The 25,561-nt window shown below is 39.3% G+C and overlaps 1 protein-coding gene across 1 annotated transcript in view; it reads left to right on the top strand.

Moving 5' to 3' along the window:
- Positions 1 to 25,561, top strand: part of CNTRL (centriolin) — a 103,731-nt gene that overhangs the window by 77,039 nt on the left and 1,131 nt on the right. Inside the window, exons 26-43 of the mRNA XM_011989522.1 lie at positions 1,767 to 1,975; positions 4,003 to 4,195; positions 7,032 to 7,162; positions 7,302 to 7,442; positions 7,545 to 7,671; positions 8,412 to 8,576; positions 9,632 to 9,791; positions 11,327 to 11,442; positions 11,525 to 11,742; positions 14,325 to 14,482; positions 15,483 to 15,556; positions 16,913 to 17,101; positions 17,517 to 17,742; positions 19,020 to 19,225; positions 20,819 to 20,959; positions 22,633 to 22,899; positions 23,064 to 23,126; positions 24,404 to 24,610. Of these exons, the coding sequence (XP_011844912.1) occupies positions 1,767 to 1,975; positions 4,003 to 4,195; positions 7,032 to 7,162; positions 7,302 to 7,442; positions 7,545 to 7,671; positions 8,412 to 8,576; positions 9,632 to 9,791; positions 11,327 to 11,442; positions 11,525 to 11,742; positions 14,325 to 14,482; positions 15,483 to 15,556; positions 16,913 to 17,101; positions 17,517 to 17,742; positions 19,020 to 19,225; positions 20,819 to 20,959; positions 22,633 to 22,899; positions 23,064 to 23,126; positions 24,404 to 24,610 (2,991 nt within the window). The remainder of the gene's footprint in view (positions 1 to 1,766; positions 1,976 to 4,002; positions 4,196 to 7,031; positions 7,163 to 7,301; positions 7,443 to 7,544; positions 7,672 to 8,411; positions 8,577 to 9,631; positions 9,792 to 11,326; positions 11,443 to 11,524; positions 11,743 to 14,324; positions 14,483 to 15,482; positions 15,557 to 16,912; positions 17,102 to 17,516; positions 17,743 to 19,019; positions 19,226 to 20,818; positions 20,960 to 22,632; positions 22,900 to 23,063; positions 23,127 to 24,403; positions 24,611 to 25,561) is intronic.

Raw genomic sequence — 25,561 nt, 5'->3', positions numbered from 1 at the left:
CCCGGTAACAGCAAAAAACAAAAACCAAAAAAACAAAAACACCATGTACAGGAGTTAGGGTCTCAGGCCAATCTACAAACCTGGGTTAGCCATTTGATAAATGTTTTCAGTCCAGAAGTTTACCATTTTTACAAAGCTTATGTATTTTTCTATTGACAGGTGTTATATTAATGTGTATGTATATATTCACTTACTAGTGCCTGTACTTGTACACATACACATATGTATAATATGAGTGTATACACATACATGTATGTGCACATGTATGCACACAGGTATGGACAGCATACAATAAGGTTTTGGTGGGGATTATCTCTAGGTAGTAGGATTTATTTATTTTTTATTTTCATAGTTTATATTTTGGTGGGGATAAGGTTTTGGTGGGGATTATCTCTAGGTGGTGGGATTTATTATTTATTTTCATAGTTTATATTTTATTGTATATAATATTTTGCATTATTATATGTTTTTCCTACTTAATGTTATAAGCATTTGCCCATGGTTTTATAAATGTCTTTAAACAGTATTTTAATGACTGTACAACATTTCTATATTTGTAGGTACTGTAGCTGACCTAAATTCTTACTGTATCTCTTATTCTTAGGCTAGATTCTAAGAAATAATTATTTCCTAATCACTAGATTACTTCCTTTTTCTTTTTTCTTTTTTTTTTTTTTGAGACAGACTTTGTCTCTGTCGCCCAGGCTGGAGTGCAGTGGTGTGATCTTGGCTCACTGCAACTTCCGCCTCCTGGGTTCAAGCGATTCTCCTGCCTCAGCCTCCCGAGTAACTGGGATTAGAGGCACCCACCACCATGCCCGGCTAATTTTTATATTTTTAGCAGAGACGGGGTTTCACCATGTTGGCCAGGCTGGTCTCGAACTCCTGACCTTGAGTCATCGCCTGCCTCGACCTCCCGAAGTGCTGGGATTACAGGCATGAGCCACTGCGCCCAGCCTCATTAGATTACTTTCTGATTTTTTGGTTCTAGAGAAATAAAATACAATCTAAGCTCCTCCTTCAGACTCAGAACACCTGGAGCCTTTGTTTTTTCCTTACTCTCTTGGCAGATTGAGTGGAAGATAAACTAGGACACATATCAAGTCCACCAGTACCATTGTAATAAGTCAGACTAGTTTTAGAGGGTCTGTGTGCATTTACAAGTTTAACTATAGTAGTCACTCATATTCTCTTAAAGTTTTTTCTTGCACATTGTAATTTGTAACAATTTCTTTCTATTCAGCATTTATTGATAATCTCTTAAACTGGTTCTTTTACTCTCCAAGCTTACCCGGCCGTTTATATAGTTTCTCAGGTACACTTTTATACTTCCCTACGTTTGCATATGTTACTTCTTCAGCCTAGGTCTTTCCTCTTTCATTCATTCTTCAAAACCCAGGCAAAACACCTCTTCCTCTGGGCAGGCTTCTCAGAAAACGTTTCTCCCATTTGTCCAGAGGAGGGAGAGACTTCTGTCTAGAAAGTCTTCTGTGCTAGACACCGAACTCTTTGGAGGCAGAGGTTATCCACAAGAGGCTTGGCGAATGTTTCTCAATCATAGTCGGACTGTTTGAAAAATTAAAGGTTCTATTTGTCCATCAATTTCATCCGTGACATTTAACTTTTTATACCAAAGCCTTAGAATCTACCATCATTTTTTGGGTCATTGATACCACTTTAACCACAGTTAATTTCAGCTTTTGGCAGGAAAGAGAGGAAACATCCTGTGATGTTTCAGCTCTGCATTTTTCCCCTTTTTCATTCAGGAGAATGAAGTTTCTAGATTGGAAGACATAATGCAGCATTTAAAATCAAAGCAGCAGGAAGAACGGTGGATGAGAGTATCCAAGCGACAGTCCGAGAAAGAAATGGAAGAACTGCATCATAATATTGATGATCTTTTGCAAGAGAAGAAAAGCTTAGAGCGTGAAGTAGAAGAATTACATAGAACTGTCCAGAAACGTCAACAGCAAAAGTAATTAATGTATTTTTTATAATTCAGACAAATGCAATACTAGTTCATTAATGCTGTCGAATAGAACTTTCTGTAATCTTGGAATGTTCTTGATTTTCCATCCAAAACAGTAACCACAAGCTCAGTGTGGCTGTTGAGCACTTGAAATGTGGCTGATGGAGCTGAGGAACAAAATTTAATTTCAATTAATTTAATAGCCACATATTGAGTACCACATTGAGCAATACAGTTCTGAGTTCTTTTGGCCAATAATACAAATCAGTTCTTCTTGTAGTCCCTCTTGAAGAGTGGTATAACCATTTCCCCTCTCCAGTTACCCTAGCTAAAAATATGGCAGGGGTTCTCAACTCTTTCTCTTCCGTTACTCTCCTGTGTTTCCAGTTGGTCTCTAAATCCTGCTGACTGCATCCAGAGAGCTCTCAAACTGGTCCCTTTCTGTCATCTCCCCTTCTCTAGCTTTTAATTACTCTCATCCTAGCAATTGTAATAGTTTCCACAGTGGCCTTCCATGTCTTCTCTCTTGGTCTACACTGTATCTTGACACACTGCAAATCTGACTGTTCCACTTTCCCGTGTGATTCTCAGTCCCATCAGAATATACACGGCCCTTCTCCATCTGAAACCTACCTGTCTTTTTCTTTTATCACAGTGTTGGGTCTGGCTCACTGCTTTCCCGTGGTTTCCCTGAACACCACGTTTTCTCCTGCCTCTACACCTTTGCTTGTACTGTCTTCTCCCTGCTGACCCCCCTGCCTAACTCCAACCTGTCTTCAAAATAAAGGTCAGAGATCCCCTCTCTTTTTTTTCCTCATTAAAAGCTTATTTCTTCTCAGGTGCCCACAATTCAAGGTTAGCAACCTTGGTCATAGCACTGTTCACACAATGTTGTGGGGAGCCCAGGAGCTCCTTGAAGGCAGTAGCTGGACCTCCATCTCTGTGTCCCATCACCTGTCATAGGATCACTTAGTGAATGCAGCATCTGTTGATTGGGTTAATTATGCAAAAGCCTATCTGTTGCAGAAGTCCATGAATTATGACAGTTCCCCAGTTTTTGTCATTTAACCCAGACTGGCCCAGACCCCAGGGTGGTAGGGAGGCCTGCAGAGGACACAAGTAAGAAAGACGTGGTTGCTGCCATCTAGCAGCAGACTTGTGACTAACAGTTTTGGCAAGTGAAAGCAAGGGCCACACCTAAAAGATAGGGGCTAGACGTTTGAAGGTTAGGCAGATGGTTGTATCTGTTATTTTTGTGGGTATACACATTGGGGAGTGGAATTTTTTTATTCTGAGGTATTTTGGAGGGAGGTGATAGGGTGGTAGGATCACCACTTCTTTTCATAGTTGTAAAAGTGTAATAAATACTATTCTAGGAAGTTTGGATAACACAAAAATGTTCCAAGAAGAAAGTAAAAATCATATGTACGCCTTCATTTAAAGAGAAAGAATCTGTTAAATGTTGAATTTATTTTCATATTTTTCTGTCATGCAGTGATAGATAATCTAATTTTTAAATAATTTTGTCATGTTAGCCTTAAGATATTGAATTGTGTGTCACGGTTTTTGATATGTCAAATATTGTCACCAGAGTTTTACTTTAGCCGAATGGAATAAATCACAAAATCAGGTAGTCTTCAGGGCAGCCTATAAACTGCCCTTGAAGGATAGTTTTGAGGGAATGGATGAATATTGTGGTAGTGGTTTGCTTTATTTTTGTACCTCAAGAGAATAGAAGTATCAACATTTTCTTGGTCAAGAGATGACAACATAATAATCTTTGCTGTTATATTTAAAAGGGCAAACAATTCCATGTCATGCATTTTACATATTATGCATTTATTGCCAATAAGAATTCCATGTTTAATAAAATGGTAAACATAGACCTTGAACAGAATCAAATGTAGCAGTCTTTCTTATCTATTCTCATATAAAATTAGAAAATCATTGTAGATCTTTTTAGTAGTTAGGCTACAAGTACCTATATTGTCTACATTTACAATTTTTTAATGGGTGTGTATATTATTTTTTAGGGACTTCATTGATGGAAATGTTGAGAGTCTTATGACTGAACTAGAAATAGAAAAATCACTCAAACATCATGAAGATATTGTAGATGAAATTGAGTGCATTGAGAAGACTCTTCTGAAACGTCGCTCAGAGCTCAGGGAAGCTGACCGACTTCTGGCAGAGGCTGAGAGTGAACTTTCGTGCACTAAAGAAAAGGTATGTCTTGTTGTGGTTTGGGGTGTGAGCTCAGTGTGGGTGAGTCAGCTTACTATCTGCATGAAGGATTAGAAAGAGAGTGTGTGTGATAAGAGGACAGTTGTCCAAGTCAGACAGCCAGGTTCCAGGCTGGACTCTGCTAGTTAAGGAGATGTGAGAATTTGTACAAGTCATATAAGTCCCCTGGCTTTGCTTTTCTTATCTTTAAATTCAGGCTAAGAATATGTAGGCTTTTCAGCATGGATTAAATAAAACAGCATATTTAAAATTCCTGAAGTTACTTAGTTCCTAGCACACCCCACCTCCTTATCCTGTGTGTCTTTTATATCTAATTATTTGGATTCTGCTGTGTTTTTTAAAATAGGTCAATCTTTATATTCTTATTAAACTACAATGGACCTCACAAGTATTACTTTGGTCTTCAAGTTGATAATGATACAAAATATTTTTTGGTCTGAGATAATATTCTTTTATTTTTTGAGACGGTGTCTCACCTAGGCTGGAGTGGAGTGGTGCAATCTCAGCTCACTGCAACCTCTACCTCCCTGGTTCAAGTGATTCTCCTGCCTCAGCCTCCTGAGTAGAGACGGGGTTTCACCATGTTGGCCAGGGTGGTTTTGAACTCCTGACCTTGTGATCCTGCCTTGGCTTCCCAAAGTTCTGGGGTTACAGGTGTGAGCCACTGCGCCTGGCCCGATAATATTCTTTAGACTACAATACAGAGGGAAGTTGGGGAGAAAAAGGAGTTACCTGTTATTGAGCCACTGCTATGGTTACGCATGGCCATTTTGTAAATGTTTCGTTTAACTTTCCTGGCAGCCCTGTAGGATGATGTTAGCTTGGTTTACTGAGGTAGCTCGGAGAGGCTCATTACTGGCCCAGGGTCACATAGCCAAGGGCTCTTTTAATTGGATGAGAATTCCAGGATGAAAAGAGTTCCTTACCCACATGAAACACCTCAGGAACTATTATTTTTATTTTGCTATTTCAACATGAATATATTTAAATTAAAAGCAATCTATTACCTGGGAACTAAATTGTTTATTAAAGAAATTCTGTGAGTAATTAAAAATGGAAAAAGTCCTTTTCTTTTCAGATGAGCTGTTCCTTCTGTTTTCATATGTTGGATTACTGTGAGAGAAAATAGATGTGAGCAGAACTAGAGGAAAAAAATATCACTGGTATAATAATATATAATAAGATATATTATTTTGATGATGTATCTTCAAAATATCACTGGTATATTTTGATTATATATTTTGGTATATTTTGGTTATATATTAATATATATAGGTATATATATATATAAAATCATCAAAAGAAAATTGATGGCAGCGGTAGTAGGCAGAGGTAGTAAGTGAACCAAAGCTGATAAGTTCTTTTACCTTCATCCTCCCAAAATGACTCAGGGAGGCAGCTTGGTAAGGAGGAGGAGAAAGAAAGTAGTGGCGTTTTGTAAGGAGTGTGCCAGACGTGTTAAAACCTGACATAGAAGGAGACAAAAAACTATTTGGTGGCTTTTCTGGAATGCCTAGCGAGTTTTGTCCAGTGCTTTGCTGATGAAACTGACAGAAACAAGCTATCTGAAATGGAAAGACGTATGGTGAAATATGTAGCTCTCTGGGAGCTTGCCAACCCTTTTGCATGCATGCAGATATTTAATAGACAAATTTAACATACGGACTCCTCTGGCTTTAGTACAATGGCAGACTTCAGTTTTTTTGTTTTTTTTTTTTTTTTTTGGCTGAAGGTGAGTCACTGCTCAACCAAGTGCAAACCACACTCTATTTTTGGAACTTTTGATGTCATTGTTTTAAGCATCTTATGTTGGGCAGAAAAAGAAACCAAGTTGATTAAAAAGAAAATTGTGGGCCGGTCACAGTGGCTCACACCTGTAATCCCAGCACTTTGGGAGGCCGAGGCAGGCGGATCACGAGGTCAGGAGATCAAGACCATCCTGGCTAACACGGTGAAACCCCGTCTCTACTGAAAATGCAAAAAATTAGCCAGTGTGGCGGCGGGCGCCTGTAGTCCCAGCTACTTGGGAGGCTGAGGCAGGAGAATGGTGTGAACCGAGATCACGCCACTGCACTCCAGCCTGGGTGACTGAGTGAGACTCCATCTCAAAAAAAAAAAAAAAAAAAATTGTGTTTTTACCAACTCTTATATAGGAAGATTTTAAACATTTGCAAAGTATTTAATGTTTGTGTTTGTCAGCCATAATTACATTATCACCAGATCAATGCATTTTTACTTCACTTAATAATGACTATAGAGTACAGCAAGAATTTCTGTGTGGAGAGAATCTTGGTAAAATCACTTCATTACCACTTAGTTGGGTAGATAGTTTTAATATTTTAAATGATATAATAGTATTACACATTATTTTGAAATAAAAAGCGTCTTTAGTTCCACTACTTTCAAGTGACTACTTTTATATAGTCTTTCTGTCTTTATTGACACGTGTAGTTTTACATAGTTGCTCTCACAGTGCTTATTATCATTTTATTTTTCTCGGTCAACATAGTATTAACTGTCTTCTGTGTTGCTACATTGTCATCTGATCATTTTAAAGGCTACACAGTATTCCACTTTGTTAATGCATTATCACTTAGCCTATTATTTGTCAGGTCTTATATTATTATACAATGAGCATTTTTCTGTAGTAGTTCTTTGCTTCTGAATTATTTACCAAGAATTAGAGTTATAGTGAATGGACATTTTTATGTCTTTCTGTATCATCTTGTTTTCCAAAAGAGATGTACTGGTTTACATGGCCAGTAGCTGTGAGTGAGTATTGTAACTGAATGGCTTTTAATGACAGTTTCTTTTCTAGACAAAAAATGCTGTCGAAAAGTTCACTGATGCCAAGAGAAGTTTATTGCAAACTGAGTCAGATGCTGAGGAATTAGAAAGGAGAGCTCAGGAAACTGCCATTAACCTTGTCAAAGCTCATCAGGAGCTAAGGTAGGTGGATTCCCTAAACCGTTGAAGAACACATTGAGATGAATGAAAAGTTTGCTTCTAAGGGGATAATAATTGGTTTATGATAAATAATGCATGATAAGTCTACAGGACCTGGGGGGAATAAAGCAATGTGCTTTAGATTACTCCAGGCTGATGCAAAGGATTTGGAGCAGCACAAAATCAAGCAAGAAGAAATCTTGAAAGAAATAAACAAAATTGTAGCAGCAGAAGACTCAGACTTCCAATGTTTAAGCAAGAAGAAGGAAAAACTGACAGAAGAGTAAGTCAGTCCCCTGTAGGGCTACAAGGGGTTTGTGCTGGAAGACAGCTCTGGGGTTCCGAGTCCCTTAGGATCTGCTCTAGTGTTGCTGGTGCTTTGTAGGCTTCAGAAACTGCAAAAAGATGTTGAGATGGCAGAACGCAGTGAGGATCACCACCTGCAAGTCCTTAAAGAATCTGAGACGCTCCTTCAAGCCAAGAGAGCTGAGCTGGAAAAGCTGAAAAGCCAGGTATGACAATAGACGCCTTGAAAAAACAACTGACACAGCACTGTATGATTATAAAAGTAATACATGTTTGACTGTAGAAAAGAATAAATGAGGCTATGTATTATAGTTGTTAATGATAAAGTCTGAACTAAATTTGAATCCCAACTTAATACAATATTTTTGAGTAAAAAAAGTGAGTCTCAAAACATGGTACTCTATGATATCATTTCTGTTAAATGCCTTTATGAACACTTGCGGTTGTATTTTTAGTCAATACCAAAGTACAAAAGTGGTCATCTGATAAGGGGGGATTTTGAGTATTTTCTGTTTTCTTCCTTTTGCATATCCGCGTGGTCTTCTTTTTTTGTAAACAAATATGTATTGTCCTTAAAATTGTAACAAGTTTTTAATTTTAAAAATGAATACATTTTAAAAATCTCTGACTAACTTCCATCACCAAGGATGTCAAAATGGAATTAGGGTATAAAAATAAAAGTTCTTGGAAAACCATAACCTGAGGGATAATCATGATTGTCATATTGTTGTTCTTACTGTGATCACTGTGATTTGAGTGGTTTTAAGTATGTGAGCTCAAGGTTTTCATTAGGCATTTCACTCTTGCACTCCTTGCCTGGGTTTTCTGACTCTTGGGGGCTAGGCTATTAGCTCCTGATTTTACCTCACAACTAAATTATCTCCAGGTTAGCACAGAGAGCTGTATGGCCTTTGTCAAACTTACTCTTCCCTTTTCTTTAATACAGGTGACAAGTCAGCAGCAGGAGATGGCTGTCTTGGACAGGCAGTTAGGGTATAAAAAGGAGGAGCTGCAGCTACTCCAAGGAAGCATGGTGCAGGCAAAAGCTGACCTCCAGAAAGCTCTGAGACTGGGAGAGACTGAAGTAGCTGAGAAGTGCAATCACATTAAGGTGTGTTTTTTATTAGGTTTTCTGAAGAGTCCTAGGACAGTGCTATAGGTTTACTTTGATGTATTTTCTTTGCTTCTTCCCAAATGAAAATATAAATTCCTGAAATCTTGCCTCCTCTGTAAAATCAATTTGTTATGTATCCATGCAGTGGCTGTCATGTGTAGTCCCCCATGTTGTTTTCTGGATATGCTCAAAGTTCTCCTGCCCCTGTACATTTCTCATACCATTTCTTCTCCAGGAATTCCCTTTCTCCCCTATCACTAGCCTGATCACACCTGTTTCTCATGGCGCAGCTTCATGCCGCCTCCTCTAAGAAAACTTCTGGCCGGGTGCAGTGGCTCACACCTGTAATCCCAGCACTTTGGGAGGCCAAGGCGGGCGGATCACGAGATTAAGATTGAGACCACCCTGGCCAACATGGTGAAACCCCATCTCTACTAAAAATACAAAAATTAGCCAGGCATGGTGGCATGCACCTGTAATCCCAGCTACTCGGGAGGTTGAGGCAGGAGAATTACTCGAACTCGGGAGGCGGTGGTTGCAGTGAGCTGAGATCGTGCCGCTGCACCCCGGCCTAGTGACAGAGTGAGACTCAATTTCAAAAAAAAAAGAAGAGAAAACTTCTCTGACTTTTTTCTTTCTCTTGGAAGAAGGAGTTTCCTTCTTTTGAGTTTAGAAACACTCTGTCTGCATGTTTCCTAGGGCATCTTAGCCTTTTGTGATTGTGTTTATGTTCCCTGCCTTACCACTCATCAAGGTACTAAGCCCCTCCAGAGCAGGAGCCATGTCTCAGTCAGGCTTTTCTCTCTATAGCACATTGCCTTGCTTATAGTAATGTTGCAAATATATTTAGATGAAGAGAATATGTTACTTTCTTCTATTATATAGAAATAGGTTTCTGCAAAATATAATGCTGTTCTTGACATAAAAGGCAAAAATGAGCTTGTTTCCAAATTAGAATTTCTATGAAATAAAACAATAAATAACAGAACTTATTTTGAAGTAATTTTCATTTACAGTCACAGGAGGGGGTAACTTTTTTTTTTCAAACACAGGAAGTAAAATCTCTTCTGGAAGAACTGAGTTTTCAGAAAGGAGAACTGAACGTTCAGATTAGTGAAAGAAAAACTCAGCTTACACTTATAAAGCAGGAAATTGAAAAAGAGGAAGAAAATCTTCAGATTGTTTTAAGGCAGATGTCTAAACATAAAACTGGTAAGTTTAAAGGAAAACAATCATACAAAGTTTGAGGTTGGGAATGTCTGTGTATTACAAGTCACAGAAAAAAATAAGAAATGGCCAAACAAACTGTAAAGTTTAACCTTACTACTAATAAGCAAAGAAAGCAGGTTATAAAAGGCATATGATGTTATTTTCTGCCATTTTAATTGATAAACTTTATTTAAAAGCAAAATAATCATGCTCATTGCTGATCAGAGTGTGCTGAAAGAAGAGCACACACAGTCTATCAATTGAGGTATAAACTGGAACAATCTCCCAGTGTTTCAAGACTCTTAAAATTCACACCTGTTGAACCAGTCAGCCCATTTCTACTCCTCCAGAAAGGGCAAGTATGTACATCACAGCAATATTTATAATGACAAAATTTGGAAACAGGCTGGGTGTGATGGTTCATGCCTATAATCCCAGCTCTTTGGGAGGCTGAGGCAAGAGGATTGCTTGAGCCCAGGAATTCAAAACTACCTGGGCAATGTAGTGAGACCCCATCTCTACAAAAATACTCAAAAATTAGCAATACACACTAATGTGCACCTGTAGTCTCAGCTATTCGGAAGGCCAAGCAGGGAGGATCCCTTGAGTTTAGGAGGTCAAGGCTGCAGTGAGCTATGATTATGCCACTATGCTCCAGCCTGGGAAACAGAGGAAGACCCTGTTTCACCACACCCCCCGCAAAATTGGAAACAGATGACCAATTTAAAAGTCATATTTTTAACATTTAATGACATACAAACATGCCCATGAGAAGAATGAAAAAAGTGGGTAAAAAATGAATATGGAGTATATAGTCCCAGTTTATTTTAAAATGTGTGAGAGTGTGTGTGTGTGTGCGCATGCATTCTTGGAACATCAAAATGCTATTGTAATAGTGATTTTGGGTGGTGAAATGATGGTGGGTTTTTATTTTTTTCTCTTACGCTTTTTTTTGTATTTTCCAACTTTTCTACAATAAGCAAGTATCTCTATATTCAGAAAAAAAGTTAATATTTAAATATCTGTATTTCAAAGGCCAAAAAATTGTTATGTAAATCTCAGTCTGTATTTCAAAGTATTTTTAACTTATTTTGATCAATTTTATATAAAATGCTTTTAGTTGATTCTTTTATGTAGAAGCAAATGCTTTGGAACCAGATCTTTGTTAATTAAATGTTTTTGTTAAAATGTTTGTCTGTTTATTTATTTATATAGAGATGGGATCTTGCTCTGTCAACCAGGCTAGTCTCAAACTCCTGGGCTCAAGCAATCCTTACACCTCAGCCTGCCAAATGGCTGGGATTACAGGCCCGTGCTTCTGCACCTGGCTTGTTAAAATGTTTTAAACAAATTAAATAGTATGTAGCAATACTTTTAGAGAATTTTTTATTAAGAATAAAATTAGCACCATTAATTCAGCGCAACAGAATTTTAAAAATTATCTTGTATTAGTCAATAGCATTGTTTTCTGTTTCATTTTGTAAATGTTTTCCAAGTTCATTTAATATCATGGACCATGCTTTGTTTCTATCCTTTAGAACTAAAGAATATTCTGGACATGTTGCAACTTGAAAACAATGAGCTACAAGGTTTGAAGCTACAACATGACCAAAAGGTATCTGAATTAGAGAAGACTCAGGTGGCAGTGCTAGAGGTAATGAACAAAGCCATTGTACCCTTAAGAAACTGAGGTCTTTCTCATGTAGGATGTTTGAGTCCTCTTTTATCTGATTTAGGAGAAACTGGAGTTAGAGAATTTGCAGCAGATAGCCCAGCAGCAGAAAGGGGAAATAGAGTGGCAGAAGCAGCTCCTCGAGAGGAATAAACGAGAAATAGAACGAATGACTGCTGAGTCCCGAGCTTTACAATCGTGTGTTGAGTGTTTGAGCAAAGAAAAGGAAGATCTCCAAGAGAAATGTGACATTTGGGAAAAAAAGTTGGCACAAACCAAAAGGTGAGAGCAAGAACAAATAAGCTTGCAGGATCACTTCTTCAGGCCAAGACATTATAAACATGCTATAAAAAATTTGGAAAATAGAGAAAAGGATAAAATACACCACAAACTTGGTATCATAATACATTTTGCCAGTTGCATTGTTTGGTGAATTTCCTTCTAGCTTTTTTTTTTTCCTCAAAAGCATTTTTAAAAAATCTATTATTTTTTTTAAGTAAAATAAAGATTTAGTTCTCTTCAAATTGATCTCTAGATTCAAAACAGTTACAATTAAAATCTCAATAGCCTTTTCTTGTGGAAATTGACAAGCTGGTTCTGAAATTATATGAACCTAGAATTGAATTATTCTAAGACCTACAATAGAATTTATACAGTTTTTTAGGTATGACACCAAAACAACTTTTAGAAAGTAGAACAAAAATTTAGGACTAACACTACCTGATTGCAACACTTTTATAAACCTGTAGTAATCAAAACACTGTGGTATTAGTATAAAGATGAACACATAGATCAATGGAATAGAATAGAAAGTCTAGAAATAAACTGACATATATGTAAACAACTGATTTTGATGAAGATACAAAGGCATCTTTTTCAGAAGAGAAAAGATGGTCTTTTAGAAAAATGTTGCTGAAACAATTGGATATACAAAACCAAAAAAAGAACCTCAATTCATACCTCACTCTGTATAATATATAAATACTAATTTAAAATGAGGCCAGGCACAGTGGCTTATGCTAGTAATCCCAGCATTTTGGGAGGCTGAGGCAGGAGGTTCACTTGAGCCCAGGAGTTTGAGACCAGCCTACACAATTAGAAAGACCTTGTGTCTGCAAAAAAAAAAAAAAAAAAAAAAGAAAAATAGCCAGGTTGGGAAGCTGAGGTGGGAGAATTGTTTGAGCCTGGGAAGTCGAGGCTACAGTGAGCCATGATGATACCACTGCACTCCAGCCAGGATGACAGAGTGAGACCTGTCTCAAAAAATATGTATATATACACATATTTATTTTTATGTTTATATATAGGACCATAATCATATATGTAAAACCTAAATATAAAACTTCTAGAAGAAAACATAAAACATAGTAGAAAACTTTTGTGACCTTAGAATGGGCACAAATTCTTGGTATGACACCAAAAGCTTGATCCATAAAATAATAAATTGATACAATTAGACTTCAAAATTGAAAACATCTGCCCCTCAAAAGACACTGTTAAGGTAATGAAAAGATACATCACAGGTTGGGAAAAAGTATTTGCAACCCATGTATCTGATAAAGGACTTGTGTTCAGAATACATATATAAAGAACTCTCAAAACTCAATAAGAAAATAACCCAATTATTTAAATGGGCAAAAGATTTGAACAGACATTTCATTACAGAAGATAAATGGATGGCAAATAAGCACATGAAAAGATACGCAGGATCATTAATCATTAGGGAAATGCAAATTAAAACCACAGCGAGATATCACTACACACCTATTAGAACAACAGCCATACCAAATGTTAATATTAACCAGGAACTTTCTTTTTTTCTTGAGACGGGAGTCTCTGTCACCCAGGCTGGAGTGCAGTGGCTCACTGCAAGCTCCGCCTGCCGGGTTCACGCCATTCTCCTGCCTCCACTTCCAGAGTAGGTGGGACTACAGGCACCCGTTACCACGCCCGGCTAATTTTTTGTATTTTTAGTAGAGACGGGGTTTCACTGTGTTAGCCAGGATGGTGACGATCTCCTGACCTTGTGATCTGCCCGCCTCGGCCTCCCAAAGTGCTGGGATTACAGGCGTGAGCCACCGCATCTGGCCGGAACTTTCATATATGATTGAGGGGCATGTAAAATGGTATTAAGTAACTGTTTAACTTTGGAAGACAGTTTAACAGTTACTTAAAAATCAAACATACACTACTGGAAGATCTAGCCATTCCACTCCTAGGTATTATATTTATTCAAGAGAAATGAAAGCATATTTCTACACAGTGTATATACTAATGTTCATGACAGCCTTATTTGTAATAGCCAAAGACTAGAAATGACCCAAATGTCTATCATCTGGTAAATAGAAACAAATTGTGGTATATCCACACTGTAGAATACTACTCAGCAATAAGAAGGGAATGAAGTATTGATACACACAACATGGATGAATCTCAAAGTAACTACGCTGTGTGAAAGAAGCCAGACCAAAAGCAAGTTCATACTGTATGACTCCCTTTATATACTACAATACATGCTCATGCATGTCTGCTATATGAACAGATCCTACTGTACATACAATCGTTTTCTACTTTTTTTATTGTCACAGCTCCATTTTTATCAGATTTTTGAAATTCTGAATGTTATCCATGTTTTTAATCTATGATTTTTATAAAACTTCAATTTAATGAGTCATTTGAAAAAAGTCTCCACTTAGAAAGCTGATAAGATTTTGAAAATGAGTTGTCTTAAATTTCGTGAAGATTTATAATCTTTTATACTTTCCATAACTGTATGTTGTGAAAGGATAACACTGTTTCTCAGTCATCTCCTGTGTGTGCTTGAATATTTTATATTTGACAGTCTTACTTATTCTCTGTGGTAGGGTTTTAGCAGCAGCAGAAGAAAATAGCAAAATGGAGCAATCAAACTTAGAAAAGTTGGAATTGAATGTCAGAAAACTGCAGCAGGAACTAGACCAACTAAACAGAGACAAGTTGTCACTGCATAACGACATTTCAGCAATACAACAGCAGCTCCAAGGTATAAGGCAGCAGAACAGTGAAAGTGTGATTTCCTTGCCCTTTGTTAGTTTCTTTGTTTGATTTTTCTTATGGCAGAAGTAATTCCTGCTAAGGAGCATGGAGTTTCTTTCTAAAATTAGATTGTAGTAATGGTTGCACAACTCGAAAAATACTAAAAGACTTTGAATTACACACTTTAAATAGGACATAATATGTGCATTTTATCTCAAAGTCAGTTTAAAAAAAAAAAAACACCTAATTCATCTTCCTTAGAGAACAATTTTAAAACATAGTAAAAAGAAATAAAAATTGCTGTTTACCTCACTCCTCATAGATTCCTAGTAACAGTTTGGTGAATATCCTTCCAGATTTTTCCTAGGGGTGTGTGTCTAGTTTGAAAAGCAAAGATGTAAATAATGAAGATTTTAAAATTATCAAATGTTTATAAATATGATAATTTTTTAAGAAATTGCTGAGTAATTCTATCTAATAATATACTTGTTGAACATTTTTTATGTCCTTGATATTTCATTTTCTCATTTAATCCTCATAACATTTTTATGAGATAAAAGTTATTTTACTCATTTGTAAATAAGGAAACCGAAGCTTAGTTTTCTTGTGACTGCTTAAATGAGAAGTGATTTGCTAGAGGTCACACAGCTAGTAATTGACAAAGCCAGTATAGATATAAAATTTATTCCCAAATTGCCTTCCTGAAAGGTTAAGTTTCTATTTCTACCAGCAATGCAGAAGGTAGCTGTTTTTAAACTATGCACCTAACATTATCTGTAAGTTTTTTGTTGTGAGATTTTGAACATGAAAATCTTTAAAAACCTGAGCTCCAAGCCCAAATGTGGATTGTGCATATAACTCTCTTTTGGCCTTTAATGAGATAGTATGGCATAGTCATACATGTAACAGAAGTAAGCGTAAAATAACTTCTCTACTTTTTGGGAATGCTAATGGGAATCTGTATGTATGTATGTATTTCTTATTTCATGAGAATGTCATTTCTGTAGAAAAACAAGAAGCAGTAAACTCACTGCAGGAGGAACTAGCTAATGTCCAAGACCATTTGAACCTAGCAAAACAGGTAAGGTTAACAAATGTAATATTCTAGTAGAATACTGAGGGTATGCAGACAATTGGTTTAAATAACAAAGAAATCAAGTAGGCTGGTTCTTCTTCACAACAGCAGATACTCTAGGGCCATTTATATAACATAACCGTCACATAAATAAAAGTTTTGGTGGAGAGCAGTGGTTTGCTAATTTATTTTAGCCTTAGAACTCTTGATACAAACAAAGTTTTACTCAAAGCTAGTAAGTAGGGTGGTGGCTAGACCAGAGCCCAGCAGCAGTCTCTCAGCAGCCCTTCTTGGGGCTTCAGGGACCAGATGGGTCATCTCTAATCCATGGCACAGATGAGGACTTTAAAGGCTGGGCTTAGATTTGATTACTCCTTGAGCCATAGAGTAACCGTCAAATCTGGGCCTCTATCTTGTCAGATACTGAATATAGCAGATTTTTGACCCTTATACTTCTAATGATTTTCTTAAAGGGAATTCAGTGTTGTCCTGTGAGACTAGTGCTGTAATTCAGAGCACTTCAGGCGAGTTCTAGACCTTAGTTTCTATTATGTAAATTAAGAGTTATGCCAGGTGCGGTGGCTTGCACCTGTAATCCCAGCACTTTGGGAGGCTGAGGCGGGCAGATCACCTGAAGTCGGGAGTTCAAGACTAGCCTGACCAACATGGAGAAACCCCATCTCTACTAAAAATACAAAATTAGCTGGGCGTGGTGGCGTATGCCTGTAATGCCAGCTACTCAGGAGGCTGAGGCAGGAGAGTCACTGGAACCTGAGACCTGGAGGTTGCCGTGAGCCAGCATTGCATCGTTGCACTCCCGCCTGGGCAACAAGAGCGAAGCTCTGTCTCAGAAAAAAAAAAAAAAACAGTTACATTAGACACAGGCTGGGTATGGTGGCTCACGCCTGTAATCCCAGCACTTTGGGAGGCCAAGGCAGGTGGATCACTTGAGGCCAGAAGTTCGAGATCAACCTGGCCAACATGGTGAAACCCCATTTCTACTAAAAAGACAAAAAGTTAGCTAGGCGTGGTGGCATGTGCCTATAGTCCCAACTACTCAAGAGGCTGAGATGGGAGGATTGCTTGAACCTGGGAGGCGGAGGTCACGGTGAGCCAAGATCATGCCACTGCACTCCAGCCTTGGCAACAGAGCAAGACTGTCAAATAAATAAATAAATAAATAAAATAAAAGTTGGATTAGACATCTAAATTCTCTTGTACCTATAAGTTTATTAAGATAATAAAGGAAATAAACTTTTATGCCTCTCATTCTGTCAGACTTAGTAGATACTGGATTGGCACCTGGCCACCTCTAGTAAAGATGGCTTTATTAGTAGTTTCCACTTGCTCTTTCACCTAAAGGACCTGCTTCACACCACCAAGCATCAGGATGTATTGCTTAGTGAGCAGACCCGACTCCAAAAGGACATCAGTGAATGGGCAAATAGGTTTGAAGACTGTCAGAAAGAAGAGGAGACAAAACAACAACAACTTCAAGTGCTTCAGAGTGAGATTGAAGAAAACAAGCTCAAACTAGTCCAACAAGAAATGGTACTACACATTTATGACTTTATATAAAAGAAGCATTTTGTGGCTCATGTGAGCCTATTTTTCCCCTGGCAGAAAGCTGCTGAGAAATATCCCCCATGGGACTGTGTGTCGCTTAACCGCCCTGTGTAGCCATGGGTAGCGTTTACACCAACTATGTGACTTAGAGACCTTTAATGATCATAGAACATCGGTCCTGTAAAGATACTTAATGGCCACGTGCCATTTGCTGCTTTAATCCCCTCCTCACATGCTGGCCAGACAGCTTCCCAAGCCCTCTTGATCACCTCTGTAATGGAGTTGTCCCTGTGGGCTGTCTTCTACTTTCTTTTGAACTTGGAATCTGTCTCATGTCCATGCAGGTTCTCTGGGACACTGTTTGTTGTTTTATGACTAATCAAGATTACTCTTTATTAAGATATTTCAGAGACTCCAGAAAGAGAGAGAAAGTGAAGAAAGCAAATTAGAAACCAGCAAAGTGACACTGAAGGAGCAACAGCACCAGCTGGAAAAGGAATTAACAGACCAGAAAAGCAAACTGGACCAAGTGCTCTCAAAGGTGCTGGCGGCTGAAGAGCGTGTTAGGATTCTGCAGGAAGAGGAGAGGTGGGGTGAGAGCCTGGAGAAGACGCTCTCCCAAACTAGTATGTATTCTGGAACTTCTCACTGGGAGATGGGGTATGGGTTGGCTCTGCTGGTTGTCTTGCAAAAGTATTTAAAGATATCCAGACCCCAGCCAGAGCCAGGAGAGGAAGCAGGAGAAGTTAAAGCAGGAGGTATGACAGACCTGTGAAAGATGAGGAAGCAGGTTCAGAGAAGAGATGTGATCCTGAGACTGACCAGAAAGTCCTTCCTTGCTCGTATTGTCTCCTTTGAGAATGCCATCTCAAGAAAGTGGAACATTCAAGTGAATAACTGCCAAAAGATACTCTTAAAGGATATTACCTTTGAGCTTTGGGAATAATGATCTCCTTCATCTCAAGTGTCAAAAAAAATCATATTAACAGTTCTTCTGTCCAGATTTGGCCTAGTGAATGGTACCGGAATACAGGTGTTTGCTTTTAAGTCAGTTTATTCTCTCTTGAACCATATATAAATGAAGTTGACATGGGAATCCAGGGTAAATGATTGTTCTCACATCAGTAAATGGTTTTTCTCTTTCTTAGGCTCCAGGGTTTAATAATGCTTGGAAAATGTTGTGGGCTTGGGGATCTAAAAGGGTTATTATTCCTTTTTCCCTGGGAACTCTTGATATACGCAGACCCAATCATTTCATTATTAAAATGAAACTTTAAAAAAATATGTCCAGTTCTGATCATGCCAGAGTTGTTGAAAAGTAAAATCTGGGTGATAAGAAAAATATCTTTTAAATGTCACTTTTATTTTGTGAGCATTCTCTGTCAAGTACTCACTATGTACCAAGCGTTTGCATACATGATTCTAACTGAACATCAGGAAATGTATTCCTCATTATAAAATGGGGCTCATGCCAGTGTAGGAGGCAGCTCCAAATCGTGTGCACTTTCCACTGCACTGCCTCCTGTAGAAGGATGTTGTACTGGTGTGTCTCCCTTTATGAAAATCAGTGTTTATAAAAAACATTTCATCTGTTCCACACAATTCAGGATTGGTGCTGGGTTTCCTCTCACTGGTCTCAAAGAGTTGAAAGAGAAGATAGTAGCTGTCTGTCACTCTGGGATCAGTCTCTCCAGGAACCAATTACTTCAAAAGGCACCCTTATCTGGGTCTTTTTCTGGGCCTTTGAAGTGTGGGTCAGGGTAGGCTTGTAAGACTTTGTAATGGAGGAAAGCACCTGCATGGGTCGCATATCACCATTATGCATCTGCCACAAGGGAAGGGGAGCTCTGCCCACAGTTGGCTTGGGCTCTTTAGCTAAACTGACTGCAAATGCTCATTTCAGAACGGCAGCTTTCAGAAAGGGAGCAGCAATTGGTGGAGAAGTCAGGTGAGCTGTTGGCCCTCCAGAAAGAGGCAGACTCTATGAGGGCAGACTTCAGCCTCCTGCGGAACCAGTTCTTGACAGAAAGAAAGAAAGCTGAGAAGCAGGTGGCCAGCCTGAAGGAAGCACTTAAGATCCAGCGGAGCCAGCTGGAGAAAAACCTTCTTGTGAGTACCTGCTGCCGTGGCAGTTTGTGAGGAAATGATACATTTAAAATTTTAAACTGCAACACCACTTGAACATAGAGAAAATAAATTACCCATCAACACAGTCCTGAACCCAACTGTTGTTATTGGTGTATTTATGCATCATTTGTCCTTGAAGCTGATGGTAAGTTTTACCTGGGACAGGGGTGCAGCCTCAAAGGAGCTCTGGCTGGCTGGGGAGACTGTCATGTGAACAGCCATTATCAGCACAAAGTAGAGAGCACGTTCTGCCAGTGAGCCTCAGTTTACACCTCCACTGGCGGGTGGAGGGGGTGTTGAAGAAGCCTTCTCTAGACGGTTTTTTTTTTTTTAGATGGCATCTTGCTCTGTCTCCCAGGCTAGAGTGCAGTGGCACGATCTCAGCTCACTGCAGCCTCCGCCTCCCGGGTTCAAGCAATTCTCATGCCTCAGCCTCCTGAGTAGCTGGAACTACAGGTGTGCGCCACCACGCCCAACTAATTTTTATATTTTTAGTAGAGATGGGGTTTCACCAGGTTGACCAGGCTGGTCCTGAACTCCTGACCTCAGGTGATCCACCTGCCTCAGCCTCCCAAGGTGCTGGGATTATAGGAGTGAGCTATTGCGCCTGGCCCATAGACGGTTTATTTTTATTTTTATTTTCAAGACAGAGTCTTGCTCTGTCACCCAGTCTGGAGTGCAGTGGCATGATCTCAGTTCACTGCAACTTCCATCTCCCAGGTTCAAGCAATTATCCTGTCTCCTGAGTATCTGGAATTATAGGCACATGCCACCACGCCTGGCTAATTTTTGTATTTTTAATACAGTGGGGTTCACCATGTTGGCCAGGCTGGTCTCGCACTCCTGACCTTATGATCCATACGCCTTGGCCTCCCAAAGTGCTGGGATTACAGGCGTGAGCCACCATGCCCAGCCAGTTTTATTACACTGCTGTAGTCAGTGCTTACAAATTTTTCTCATCCTGCCCTTTTTGGCCAACATTAGCTTTAATCATTATCCTAAAACCAGGAAGCTCAATCTACCATGCTTTCATCCTTGAGATAAATTTGGGAAGTGACACTCAGATAGGTCAGAATAATTTATGGTGGATGGAGGCAGCTGAGCAGCAATGGAACTGTCAAGGGTGTGGATTTTTCCAGTACCCTCTGGAGGGATTTGTGGAGCCCTGTTCTATGAAAGGAACTTTTAAACCATGTGTGTCTCTCAAAGGGGATACACTTCTAACTAGTGGTAGGCCAGATCATCATACAGATGGAATATAGATGTCTCAGATTTAACCCTACCAGTAACCCTGTGATGATGGCTATTATTATTCTCATTTTACAGACAATTAATGAAGACTCAGAAAGGGTTAGTAGCTTATTATCAAAGGTGATGCTAACAGACTCTGACGTGTATATACTCCCAGCTGTATTTGATCTGCCCATGAAAGGAAGATAGAATTTTCCCTATTTGACAGCTAAAGAAGCTGAGGCCCAGATGGGAAATGAAGTTATAGAGCTAGTGAGTGTGTAAGCCAGCAAACCACACCTCCACTTGTTGGATCGCAGAGTTACTGTCTTCCTCCTGTGCTAGGAGCAAAAACAGGAGAACAGCTGCATGCAAAAGGAAATGGCAACAATTGAACTGGTAGCCCAGGACAACCATGAGCGGGCCAGGCGCCTGATGAAGGAGCTCAACCAGATGCAGTATGAGTACACGGAGCTCAAGAAACAGGTGTGTGCCCAGGAAGCCCAGCTGGCTAGCCTGGGGGGAGAGGACTCACTGGGCTCAGGCAGATTGTATTGTTTTTAATATCCCTTCTATAGTAGTATAGAAAAACTGATTATAAGAATGTTCTTTAAGTCAAATCTGGTTTTTTAGCCTTAAAATTTAGAAATGCACCTCCACTATTTGTTAAAAATATACTTTCAAAATTCTCTTAAATTTGACAAGCTCTTAAAATGTTAGTTTTTCAAGGAAAAAAGGTAATTCTTGAGCATTGTATTTCATGTCCCAAAGAACTACGTTGAAATGTTAGATTTTATGCCATAAACAAGTCTATAGGAGCCAAAACCTCCCCTACCCCTTGAGCAAGAAAAGATGGTCCAGGGGGAAACCTTTGATATCACATAATGTAGCCAGGCAGAGAGTATTAAATCAGCTCATGCCTGGACTGGTAGAGTCTCTAATCCTTGATGTCTCTGGTGTCCTTTAGAGCATCTGGGCCATCCCTGAACTCTAGCAGGGGCTGCTGTAGCCACTTATTTGGCCCTGCTATACTTAGTCCTTTGGATGACCCCACGTGGCCATTCTAGTTTCATCTGTGCTTCCAATCCCCTGATGCCCCACATATACCTACCATTTGATTCAAGAAAAAATAACTAAAAACAATTATTTAAAGACCACAAGCCCTTAGTGATTTTGCCTTTGCAAATTTGGTAAGGCAATTAGCAGTAGGTATAAATCTCATTTTCACTAAGCTGTATATGGGGTAGAGCCACATAGAGTAGTCTCAGGCATCAAATGCAATTGGTAACGCTTTAAGAAACCTCTAGGCTGGGTGTGGTGGTGCATTCCTGTAATCCCAACACTTTAGGAGGCCAAGGTGGGTGAATCACTTGAGCTCAGGAGTTCAAGACCAGCCTGGGCAACATGCCAAGACCTCGTCTCTACTAAAAATACAAAAAGTAGCTAGGTGTGGTGGCATATACCTGTAGTCCCAGCTACTCAGGAGGCTGAGGTGGGAGGATTCCTTGAGCCTGGGAGGTTGAGACTGCCGTGAGCCAAGATTGTGCCACTGTACTCCAGCCTAGGTGACAGAGCAAGACCCTGTCTTTAAAAAAAAAAAAAGTATATTGCTCAAGCCACCAGATTCTTCACTTATAAAATTCCAGCATTAGCATTTATAATCTAGATCACTTATGACTTATTTCAATAAATGGCCCTTTTCTCATTTGTGGCTTACTCTAGTTGCCAGTTGGGTGCCACTGAGGTACTTCATGTAAATTCTCACTTAGTTTTCACATTTCTGAGCAGAAGGTATTTATCTCCTTGTATAAATGAGGTCATGGAGGATCAGATGTTAGCCAACTTGCCCTAAGTCATACTGGTAATACTGGAAATGAGACTGGTAACTAGCTTTGTCTGACTCCAAAGAGATTGTCTTCAAGGAACTTTATGCACGTGCCTTTTCTAAATGAAAGTTGTTCCAGTGAAAATGCCAATAAAATAATTTATTCAGTAGCTTATAGATTCTTGAGTATCTGAAAAATCACCAGTTTTTACAGTTCTAGTAATTATAGTAGTTGATATTTATAGATCTTTAAATACGTGGCACATCATTCAGCTCAATTCCAAGTAAGTCTGAAATTTTATACAATGATATTTGACACCAACTCACTGTTTAGATGGCAAACCAAAAAGATTTGGAGAGAAGACAAATGGAAATCAGTGACGCAATGAGGACACTTAAATCTGAGGTGAAGGATGAAATCAGAACCAGCCTGAAGAATCTCAATCAGTTTCTTCCAGAACTACCAGCAGATCTAGAAGCTATTTTGGAAAGAAATGAAAACCTAGAAGGAGAATTGGAAAGCTTGAAAGAGAACTTTCCATTTACCATAAATGAGGGACCTTTTGAAGAAAAACTGAACTTTTCACAAGTTCACATAATGGTAAGGGTTTATCCTGCTATTCTCTGGGTTCATAGGATTGACCGCCTCCCCCAGCCAAGCTAAAACACAGATGTGGGGGTGCTGGGGTAGGGGAGGGAAAGGCTGGTTGGCTTCCACTTGTAGCAGCAGTGGTATCTGATATCTCCATTTTCCCTCTGAGAAAGGATGAGCACTGGCGTGGAGAAGCACTCCGGGAGAAACTGCGTCACCGGGAAGACCGACTCAAGGTTGCCCTTTAAAACAAACAAAAAACCAGTATGAGATACTGGGCACATTGGGGAGGGGAGGGAAAAGTTACATTTACCTGATGCTTTCACATCCATGCTGTTGCAGCACTGCCGGCAGTGTCAGGGATGGCATGTCTGAAGCTCTGAGGAGTTGGTGTCACACAGTAAACGGCAGTCAGTGTTCAAAGCAATGACTTGTGTCGACTCCAGTGTTCTTTAACCTATGTAATGCTGCTTTACCTCAGCTAGAACTGATAGAATCTAAGTATTTGGGACAGGAAGTAGAAACACAGTGATGAACTATAAGGTTATCACAGGCCAGCGGTGGCAGGAAAGATTTGGGATACTGGAAAAGTAGGCTGAATGTCAGTTAAGGAATTGTTTGGCTCCGAACATGTTGACTTTGAAGGCCTTGTGAGATATCCAGGGAAGGATGTCTGTCTGTAGGCAGCCAAAAATAGGAGTCTAGGATTACTGATCAGTGTTGACCTAAAGATGTGAGAGTTAAAAGTATAGATGGGAGGTTACATTTATTTGGGGGGAATGGCTATGTAGAAAGCATGGGATGAGAGAGTGCAGTGCTATAGTATTGAGTGGAGCCCTGTGATGTCCAACAATAGTCTCCAGCCATGTGTGGTTATTTAAATTTTAATAAATTATAATTAAGTTAAAAATTAAGTTATTCATTTGCCACATTTCAAGTGCTTAATAGCCTCATGTGTCTAGTGGCTTCTATATTGATAGCCAGAGGTAGAACATTCCCACCATTGCAGAAAGTTCTGCTGGACAGCGCTGCTATAGACTTTGAGAGAATTTGATTATAGCAGGGGCAAAAGCTAAAAAGTAGTATGAAGTTGAGGATTAAATACCTAGTGAGTTTACAGACAAGAAACTAAGGCTTAGGAAAAAAAAAATACATAATCAGGAGACACTCCAAGTGTCAAGTATAAACTAACTGATCTCAGTCATAACAGAGAAGGAAAAAAGAGATGAGGCAATAATTTAATGGAGAAGCAAGGGATACAGAAATCCTAAGCACTGCTAGCATGGAAAAAATGGGCCAAGTGAAAGGCCCAGTTAATGACAACACAGAAAAGTAAAGGTTTATGCTCACTAAGTATCTACCTGGCACCTCCTACGATTCTTTTTAAAGATGAACATTTTCGACAACCATTCCTGTTAGCCAGATTTGCCTGTCAAGTGTATGTGAGGAAGCTGAGCTGTAGTTCTGGTGCATTTCTTCTGTGTCAAACCCTAAGTCTTGTAACACTTTTCAGGCCCAACTCCGACACTGTATGTCCAAGCAAGCAGAAGTATTAATTAAAGGAAAGCGGCAGACAGAGGGCACTTTACACAGTTTGAGAAGACAAGTAGATGCTTTAGGGGAACTGGTCACTAGCACCTCTGCAGATTCAGCATCGTCACCCAGTCTGTCTCAGCTGGAGTCTTCCCTCACAGAGGACTCTCAACTTGGACAAAATCAGGTAAACAGCAGCTCTTTTTAAAAACAAAACAATAGCCTGGGGTTGTTTTTTTTTGTTGTTGTTTTTTGTTTTTTTGAGACAAGGTCTTGCTTGGTACTGTCACAGCCCACTGCAGCCTTGACCTCCCAGGCTCAAGCGATCCTCCCACCTCAGCCTCCCATGTAGCTGGGACTACAGGCACACACCACCACACTTGTTTTAGCAAAGACTTGGTAGAGGTGGATAAGCTGATGGCTTAGGAAACAGACTACAACTGCAGATTAGATGACGTGGCAGGGATAGAGTTAATTCTATTCATGTCCTCCACTTCTGGATTTCTTTATTTCCTACTCTGTCAATATAAAGAGCTTAGACCTATGAGGCCAGTATGAGTCCTAGTTTAGTCTGTCTCCCTGCATTTTGTAACTTACATTTAAGAAGCTGGAATTCAGACCTCTTAACCTAGGGTCTATAAAAACCCTGAATTTCACAAAGGTTTTCTGTGTGAGCTTAGATAAGGTTAATAAGCATTTAAGAGGAACATGAAATATGCTCATGGAACTGGTAAGTAGTAGCACACGTAACTGTCAGAGATAGGTAACAGCTTCCATTTTCGAGTGCCTATTGTGTGCACATAAAAAACTTTATATACATTATCTAATTTTTACATCCTTGGAGGTAGGAATTATCCCTTTATATAGGTAAGTAATCTGTACAAAATGATAAATGATTTGGTCAAGGACATAGCAAAGGACAACAGTAGGATTTACGGGCTAATCTCTCTTTACCACAGAGCAGTATATTTTAATGGTGGAGCCACAAGGAGCTTTCAAGAACTGTTGCCTCTTTAATATGCCCAAGGTGGGCAAGTGACTCACCTTGGTCACACAGCTAATTAATAGCAGCAGGGCCATCTGAATATGATTATCTTAACACCGTCTGTGGTGGGACCCAGTCAGGTAAAGGCCAAAA

This window comes from Mandrillus leucophaeus, unplaced genomic scaffold (assembly GCF_000951045.1).
Source record: "Mandrillus leucophaeus isolate KB7577 unplaced genomic scaffold, Mleu.le_1.0 Scaffold354, whole genome shotgun sequence".
NCBI lineage: Eukaryota > Metazoa > Chordata > Mammalia > Primates > Cercopithecidae > Mandrillus > Mandrillus leucophaeus.
The sequence above is the reverse complement of the archived record's forward strand: the minus strand, read 5'-3'. Positions and strand labels throughout refer to the sequence as shown.